This window comes from Pseudomyrmex gracilis, unplaced genomic scaffold (genome assembly GCF_002006095.1).
Source record: "Pseudomyrmex gracilis isolate BER0280 unplaced genomic scaffold, ASM200609v1 scaffold_7, whole genome shotgun sequence".
NCBI classification, from domain to species: domain Eukaryota; kingdom Metazoa; phylum Arthropoda; class Insecta; order Hymenoptera; family Formicidae; genus Pseudomyrmex; species Pseudomyrmex gracilis.
This window is the reverse complement of record NW_018020591.1, coordinates 676,883-686,194: the sequence shown is the minus strand read 5'-3', so window position 1 is coordinate 686,194 and position 9,312 is coordinate 676,883. Positions and strand designations below refer to the sequence as shown.

The window sequence follows — 9,312 nt, the reverse complement described above, 5'->3', positions numbered from 1 at the left end:
AGAGAGAGAGAGAGAGAGAGAGAGAGAGAGAGAGAGAGAGAGAGAGAGAGAGAGAGAGATAGATAGAGAGAAACGTTGAAATAAGACGCGCGCCGCCTCACCGCGGGGAATACTCGAGCGTCGCTCGTCTATGTGTCGCGTGACACATTTTTACAGTTTATCTATCCCTCAGCACGGAAATTTCGACGTTATAAAAACTTTCCACGCGCTCTCGCAGATGAAAATATGAGAAAAATCTACTCCAAGCGGGGTTTAAAAATTAAATTCACTCGAAACACGAAAACCTACAATTTAAGTGCGGCCGTTATTTCGTAAATTAACTCTTCTGGAATAATCAACTGTCAGTTATGGGAGTAATTGGCGGGGGGGTGCAAACAGGCGTGAAATAAAACGTTCGAGTGTCGGCACAATTTGCGGACGTGAAATCAAAGATTCCTCCCGTTGTTATTAGACTAATTACAACTTGCATCATCGATCATAATCGCGCTATAAATTCGAATACAACGGTGTCGTCTCTCGACATTGCTGCAATTTACTTGATGCCCGAATTCGCGTCGCGGACGAATTCGCGGTGGGTCGTAAAGTCACGGCGCAAACGCCGTTTCGCTCGCCCTTTTCGCTCGCGCGCGAAAAAGGGCCAGCGGCGCTCTTCTTCTGGGCAGCACAACACAATATATACGACACTCGAAATTTCGGAGGGGTCGAAACCCCCTTCCACGCGCGATCACCGGGGGCGGCAAGGGGGCTCTTCTCTGACGAACAGACAAAACTCTCTCACCCCCCTCGCGAATTGGCGAAGCAAGCGAGAAAAGCGGGGTTGCCGTCGGGCGGTCGCCGCCAATCGTCGCCGTTCTCGTTCACCGATGAACCCTCGCGTCTGCGCCCCTGCACGGAGCGTCTCTCGTCGGGTTCCCTTCGTCGCCCTCGGGTACCGCGCGCAAGGCCGCGGACCTATCACTTCTTTGGCGACAGCCGTCGGGGTAACATCCTCGCCCACGCTCTCTCTTCTCTCCCATCCCTTCGATCCTTCGCATCTCTCACCGCCAGAATCCAAACGACAACTCCCGAACGAACTTCCATTCAAACTCTCTCGCTTCTATCCTAACTTCGTCCCACGAATTTTCCGTGTGTGTTTTCCATTCATTTTCAACTTTTCAACTTTTCCATTTTAATCGCTTTCTTATATACACATACATCACTTCCGCTGTCACCGCTGCTGGGGTAGGTCTCTTGATTCTTTTCGTTTGTGCGCTGTTTATCCGAAAAGATAGAGAGACGTCCGATCAAAGACCGACCGTTTCTACTTCGCGCGTCGCAGTGAAAGAGATCCCGCGATTGTTCCGGCCTCACGAAGAGTATCCGCGCGCGCGCGTTCGAGAGCGTGCGGTCGCTTTTTGTCGTTTCGCGCGAACTTCCGCTTTTGTTTCGGCTCCTATTTTTCTTCGGACAAAAATAAGCGATATTACGATTTTCACGAATATTTCTTTCCGCAGCAGTTTTTTTTTTTTGTTTTTTTTTTTGTTTTTTTTGTTTTCGCCTCGCTATGAAATTTTTTCGGGATGCGGTTTTATTTGCAATATTTGAATTGGTTCTTTTTGCACCCGCGTCCGTATAAAGAACAAATAGCCATCGCGAAAAACATCGGATTTTCCAGCTTTCGTCGTTTCTCTTAATTTCGCGATCGTCGTCGGGAGGAAAAAAAACACACGCACACACGTGTGCGACTGGTGTGTTGTACGTTCGGTATTCATCGCGAGCACGGTTGTCGTAATTTCCATCCCCTCCCGTTTTCGTGCCTTAAAATCGCCGTCCAAATTAGAGACAATAAGAACGTTCTTTGTGATCTTTTTTACCAGATTTTTCGACGTTGCCTTATACTGTTGTTTCGTTCTGTGTTTTCTTAACTCGTTTGCGACGGAGGAGCTTATTTCCTCGCGCCGATTACCGATCCAACCACGAGATTGCCTTATTCAGATCGTTTGTGTCCTTTTCCTATTTCTCTCTTTCTCTCTCGACCCAGATTGAACTCAGACCTCGGTTCCGTCCTTTTCTCGTGCCTTTTTACATACACCTTCCCGAGAATTTACCGCTCTTGTTGTTGTGATCGAGCCTGTAACCTGCTCGCGATCTCGAGGAAAACGAGAAGACACGCATAAAGGAAGAAGAGCCCCACGCTGATCCACGACCGATATTCTCGACGTAAAAAAAAAAAGTCTCTCTTTTTCTCTCTGTCTGTGCCGTATCGCTTCGAAAACTCGCGCTGGATGTCCACGAAACCGTCCGGGCGAGAAGAAATCATCCATCGTGCGCGATCGAGTGACAACACGATGACACCGGCGCGGTGAGTAAGAATTGTTCGGTTGGGCTGCATATGTCATGCGCAAAAGTTCGGCTACTTGGGTGTCTGTAGATTTTTTTTTTTTTTTTTTTTTCTCATAAGGATAGCGAAGTGTGCGCGCGATATAACGCTATAACGTTGCTCCATTTTTCCGTTAGGCGAGCTTTTAGCGCGGTGTGTTGCTGCATCGCAAGTACAAGTTTGATCTACATTTTTTTTTTTTATATATAGCGGCGTATTTCTGCGTAGAACGTAGAGTTTCGCAATTCACGTGATTAAATTAAGTAGCAATAAAAATTGGATACCGACGATTGTGGATGAAACAGAGAAAAAAAAATTAAATCAATACAAATTAAATTAAGCAATAAAAATTGAATGACTGATTATCAGAGAAAAAATTGAAGTAATAAAAAATTAAAGTAAATGTAATAAAAATTGTACGCTGATTATCAGAGAAAGGGAGATTGAAATAAACAAAACAAAAAAAAAAAACCAATTCTTTTGTTGTTTGAAAATTTCTCGATTTTCATCGACATTTTTATTCAAATATTTCTGATATGCGGACGTGAATGTTGCGCATACACAATAGTTTTTCGAGAAAAATAACACAGCGTGTGTCGTTTTTTTATTTAGTTGAATATTATCGTATCGCATGTCTTCGAAATTAAAAGTCACATGCGATCTCTTTCCGGACACTGAAATTTAACGGACAAACAAGAGAGGGAAGATCAAATGAGATTAGGGTACAATATTGATTACCGTAAAACAATCAAGATAGTATACTCAATTATTAAGAGCGAGTCGTGCGGCAACACACAACTCTCTCTTCCCCATCCCTCCCACGATCTCGAAATCAGATAGTATAATGTAAGGGGTCGACTTTCCGGAGTCTCCCGAAATTGTTCGAGGGTGGCGGAGATTCCCCCGTGACGATGGCAATCGAGCGTTCACGTATCGGCTTCTTTTTTTTTTTTTTTTTTTTTTTTTACGCAAAACACGCGGTTTTTTGACTCTCACTGATTGTTGTGAGTCGCGGAAAGCGTTCTTTTCAGCGAGAGATTTGCAATGTAACAGTCGCAAATTTGCAACAGATATTCACAAACTCGCGTTAAATCGCATCTACGATTGATAAGTATCCGAAACTGAAAAGGTAACAGACAAAAAATTTGTCGATTTGAAATATATTTGCTTTTTCAAACGTAGTCGCCTCGATACACATTGATCGGCGTTTCTCGAGAGCGCCACTTTGGCAGAACGATTTCTCGAACTCCTCAAAATCAGCCATTCACGGCGTCGATGAGTTATTGTTGCTTGAAAATTTCTCTCCGCCGAGCCAGTTTTTCGGATTCGAATAGAAAAAAAAAAAAAAAATAGAAATCGCGCCCGTATCTGGCGAAATAAGACGGAGGGATGAGACAGCAATTTTCGAAGTCCGAACTCGTAAATTTTGACCGTTGCAGTGCTCGTACTGGTATACGTTTGTCAAAAAATTACTTCAGAACATTTACTTTGAGCGAGCCGTTGGCGCGCGAACACTCTACGTGCGTGATAATGAGTCGGCGTTTGACATTTGTATCTTCCGAGGAATGAAAATGTCTTGTCGGAGCTACAACGGCAATGCGTCGCTATTTTTTGATGCGCCGTTTCGCGAATACTCATCAATCGTTCCTCGTATTGCGGCTCTCTCAAAATCGATTGGCTGTAAAATTGTTTATCCGAGCGAATATATTGAATCGTATACCTACCGCGCGTGTAACTGAAGATAAATAACAATTTAATTTGTTGCAAATGTGATGTCGATGGTAAGCAACAATAACGACGATAAAATAGCGCAGCGCGCGAATTGGCACTTTGCAAACGTAATTGCTTGAGCGAAAAAAAAAAAAAGAAAAAATCAAATGAGGTTCGTACATGCAATGCAACGCGGACGGAGTTACGGCATAGATTTTGGAGTTAGACGTTTTGTCGATATACCGCATTATTGACAGCGCAGTTTCCAACTTGCGTGTACGTATACGTTATATTGGTTGTGTTTATAGACGCGTTTACAAGTATTATTAATCATTTTCCAATAGAGACTTGCAAGATAATACCGGGTTTATATTGGTAGGAGTATCGGCGCGATACGATACGCGCGCCAAGAGCAACCGTATTTCTATTTTTCTCGCGACTGCGAGAAAATGTAACGTAAGAAATCATTTCCTTATTCCGTCTTCGCGAATCTGTCGAGCGCGAGAAGGAGAATTTTTTTTCTTTTTTTTTTTTCCATGTAACAACAAGTTCACCGGAAATTAATTCCGCACCTACACGTGTCTGTATCTTCGGCTCTTTCTTTATTTTATCGAAAGCTGACACACGAGGCGGCGCGCAGCACGCGCTTGTCTTATTTTAATCCCTTTCCGATACACTGGAATTCTGGAGGAAATCGACGATTTCCACATCTGTCTCCGAAAGAGAGAGAGAAAGAGATAGAGAACGCGCGCGCGTCCAGATGTTAAAAACGAGTTAACCCGATATGCACGAGCATAGCATTTATTCGGAAATCCCGGCAGACTATTTCCTGCAGCCGAACAATAACGCCGTACGGTCCTCCCCGACTTAGAGCGCCGGGGCTTCGATCGTAACTTCGTCGAACTAGCGTCGAACGGATCGAACGCTCTTTTCGAAGAAAATTTCGCTTACAAATTTTTATCAGCGAAAAAAAAGAGAGAGAGAGAGAGAGAGAAGAAACTATTCTCTCCTCGTTCCATCTTCGGAAAATAGAAAATTTTCGCGAAGGATCAAAAACGACCGAGAAAGAATATCGGGAGAGTCGCGGGACTAAACTTCCAAACTTATTTTCTTAGCAATAATATTGTAAGATGAGATAAGACAAGCTTTTCACTCTCTCATCCGAGACGGAACGAGATTATGACGACTAAAAGATTTACGAGAGAATCCGAGTAACACGGAAGGAAGATGAGGTTTTTTTTTTTATGGCGGCGACGAGAAAGTGGCGAAAAATTCGGGGAAACAAAACCGGCGGGGGTGACGTGACTTGCTCGCGCTACGCTCCAGCTTTTCTCATCCGGTTCCACGGGGGTGTGTTACTGGGGCACTAGTGCGCAGAAGCTCCGAACATGCCCGATGTTGGATCCTAGAGAGAGAATCGTCGTATACCGATGCGCGTTCCCTCCCCACCACCCCCGACCCCCCGTCGCACCCACGTCGCCTCATCTCCCGCCCCTCGGGTCCCACATCTCTCCTTTGGGTGAGACAAAGAAAGAGGATGGGGAGAGGAACACCACGGGGTGGCTCCCCGATTCGACCCTCTCTCGGCTACATTTCGAGCCGCAGCTCGAACCGGGCCGCATTCAGTTTCCGACCGGCGATTGAAGTGACGCGTTCCTGGTCGAGTTCGTCGTTCTCGTCCACCCTCTCTCGGGATTCCACCCGAATCGGTCGTCCCGAAGGATCTTGGTCGCTCTCGTTGCACCCGCGGTTTCACAGAGGGAGCCGTGTGCGAGATCGCGGCGTGTTACATACACACACACACACACACACATACACACACACACGGGTGCGTGTTTGAGGGATGTTGCGCGAGACTCGGAGCCATCGATCGACGCAATCGAAGCGATTCAGTGACGTCTGTGTGCGGAGTTCGCGCGAGTATCCGACGATAAGGCCAATCATCATTGGGATAAGTGCCGAAAAAAATAACACGGTCTGGCGTATACGCACGATTACGTATTTATTTTATTTTTTTATTTTTTTTTTCGTTGATTTCGAGTGTATTCGTTTTGCGCGTATATAGTGAGAGATTTAATTTAAGTTTTCTAATCTAAGAACCCGTTTTTACTCAAATTTAAATTCTCCAATTGTCTTATCTCTTTACACATCTTGTAATTCCGTTTCGCTTTCTCTCTCTCGCGCGCGCGCGTTTCCTAGTTCTCTCTGCATTAATTCGAAAACTTATCTGTTCACTGAAAATTTGTTTTATTAAAAGCTTCTTGCTGATTGCATTACTCTTGTTGTTTCTTTTTCTTTTTTTTTCTCAACCTATTGTCATTAAGTTTTTTTCCTTGCTCTACTTACTGATCTTGTTTCATTAAGATACAGCGGAATATCAACGCGGAGCGAATAATCCCCGTTCCTCCGAGCGAGGCTCGCTGATTGGTCGATTAATGGAATATCGATGTAAATAGAGCGGGATTTACGAGGTCACTAAAGCTCGTCGTCATCATCGTAAATCGGTCGCAATCGGGAGTAAATACGGTATACGATATGGAGCTGAGCCCGTGCTGCAGTTTCGTCGGGATAGTAAATTATCTGTACACGAGGAGCTTGCACCGCCGGAAACGGCAGCGATCGACACCCAACATTCCACGATCTTGGGTAGTAATAGGGAGACCGCCAGTAGCCCAAATTTTATAGATATATATATATAGATGTAGTTGCTGCTGCTGCTGCTGCTGTTGCTGCTAGGTCGCTAAACGCAAGTCGATACAATGCATCGTCGAGGTAAATATCACTAATCATCATCCACGTTTTTTGTTTTTTTTAAATAATGATTCATCGTACCACCGTCGTCCACGCGGTTTCATTGTCGTTTAGCCAGCGACGAGGTATATTTTGCCTGCCTCGCGCAGTTCGAGAAACGTCGCGTCTCGTTTTATAAAACGCGTGAGTGCGTTTTAACGCCGTATTTAATGCAACACATGATTTTACAATAACGCGGCACTATCGAAAAATAAGTCGAACGGACTTGGAAATTAATAGTTTTTGAGAAAACTATAAAATCGAAATTTAACATTTATGTCGAGATTTATTAAAACGAGACTCCGATCGTTTATCCCGAAATATTGAATGTTGTTCTGATGATGTTTCGTATAGAGATTTATAGAGAGTAGAGAGAGTTTATTAGATTTAGAGATCGAGCTTTGTGTGTTGAAAAAAAAAAAAAAAAAACTTTTGTTCTCTATAAAAGTGTTCAATAATGTGAAAAAGAAAAGATAAATAAATAACGTGACTGCGTGGGAGCTGTATGGCTTTATTTGACGAATGAATTGCATTTTGAGATCGATATGAAATATTCATTTAATTAGCACTTACTGTACACGTCACTTTTACAAGTGAATTTATCAAAAGTTTTTTTGCCAGTTTATTTAGAAATATTTATTTTATCGGTATCACACACATACATACACATACACACACACACGTATACGCGTGAGTGAAATACGTTGGTGAATACGTTTACGCTTTTATTTATCACCGAGATATTCGCGAACTCTGTGTGTATGTGTGTGTGTGTCTTAAATTTATGTCTTTCTACAATCTCATACATTCACGCAAACATAACTAGATAACAAGATAATTCACAGCTGAATCACTCAATTTCTCAGGAAGATGAAAAACTCAAAGTCTTTGGAACAATTTTGTAAGAAAGAAAACAAACCTGTTCGTCTTTTTTTTAAATAAAATAAATTGCGCAACACGCGGGAAAACCGTTAAACAAATACATTATATATATATATTCATGTATATATAACAACGTTGCACACAATATGTTATAAAGTTAACAATGTAAATTCTCGCAGCGTATAGCGTTTCTAAAGCAATTAAAATTGTTATTTAAATATTCATCCGCGCTTTACGTCGCAATTTTCGTTTCGGCGATATGGCGTGAAATGAAATTTCCCATCTCCGTGTATATACATATACGGGATAGGCGAACGATGAAATTAAGAAATTAATTTCATCCTCAAAAATCGATACGTATAGGTAATCGCGACGCCAACCACGCTCGCGAATCAATGATCGACCGCACCGTGTAACGGTGCTAATAAGTCATTTGAATGACTCACGGGATTCTATACGTGTGTTCTTACGGTTTTGACGCTTACGGGGGGGTGTAGTGACGCGAGGAAAAATGCGATGACACCCGCAAAGGATCGACACGGAGAGAGAAAAAGAGGGTGGGATTCGTTCGTGGGACGAAGGGTGTGGGAACACCGACTGTCGCTCTTCTCTCTGCTGCCGTGAGGCGGCAATGAAGTTAAAAAAGCTGACGACGGCGCTAGAAACTCTCTCTCGCTTCGAGAATGGAGCATGGTAACTACATACTACGGCGAAAGTAAATGGCAGTAAGTGTTTCGTACTTATACACACCTCTCGCTTCGATCCAGCGTCAATTCTACTATATTGCATTTAGATTGTGGATATCGGAAGCGATGTTTTTTTACGAGGCGTCGATAAAAAAGCGTTGGACAGAGCACGTAATTTTTTACATGTGCGACAATGAACTAATTTAAAGACATCATAAATATAAATCATCCATATAAACACACAAACATATAATTGCTAACAAAATTATTGTTTCATTGAATCTGTTAAATAATCTATACAGAGTGTCCCTAAGAAATGGGCGGTATCAAACTTTAGTATCGCAATCTGCTGTCCCTAAGAATGAAAAAAGCTCCGGAAATTCTTCCTTTTGGAAATATAAACACTGTTTGCGAGAGAATATTTGTTTTTTTTAAATTCGTAACTTATCCTAAAGAAATCGCTGAAAAAAACTTCCTTGTGCCGTGATTCACGTCACGGAAAAATCAGAAAAAGTGTTATCAGTTCTCGTAATTCTACGTGTGACATCTGTTCGTGCAAACTTTTGAGATAAAAAAAAAAAAGTGTTCACATTTTAAAAAGAAAGAGTTTTCGAACCTATGTTTTACATTACCTTTTTTTTCATCCTCAGGGACAATAGAATACGATACGAAAGTTTGGCTACCTATTTCTGAAACACCCTGTATATAACAGAGATATAATGTATAATATAAAATATATACATATACAGGGTGTTTCAGAACTATGGGATCAAACTTCTAGGGGTTATTCAGTGCAACAGTAGAAAACATTTGAGTATAGGGACCCATGTCCGGAAAAGTGTCACTACCGCACTACGGCCCTAAGACGCGTTAAAATTTAGAAAG

At 42.6% G+C, this 9,312-nt stretch overlaps 1 protein-coding gene across 7 annotated transcripts in view; it reads left to right on the top strand.

Moving 5' to 3' along the window:
- LOC109860348 (talin-1) overlaps positions 1 to 9,312 on the top strand; it is a 42,948-nt gene that overhangs the window by 12,507 nt on the left and 21,129 nt on the right. The window contains exon 1 of one of the 7 annotated variants that reach the window (XM_020439399.1): positions 1,537 to 2,341. The exons of 2 other annotated variants lie outside the window; for them this stretch is intronic. Coding sequence is in view for 3 of the 5 variants with exons in the window: in XM_020439409.1 (XP_020294998.1) it covers positions 6,605 to 6,715 (111 nt within the window). In the remaining 2 variants the exon portion in view is untranslated. Of the gene's footprint in view, positions 1 to 1,536; positions 2,342 to 5,982; positions 6,716 to 6,740; positions 6,842 to 9,312 lie in introns of those variants that run through there. 4 more of the 7 variants (XM_020439409.1, XM_020439364.1, XM_020439372.1 and 1 more) reach the window with 4 other exon arrangements.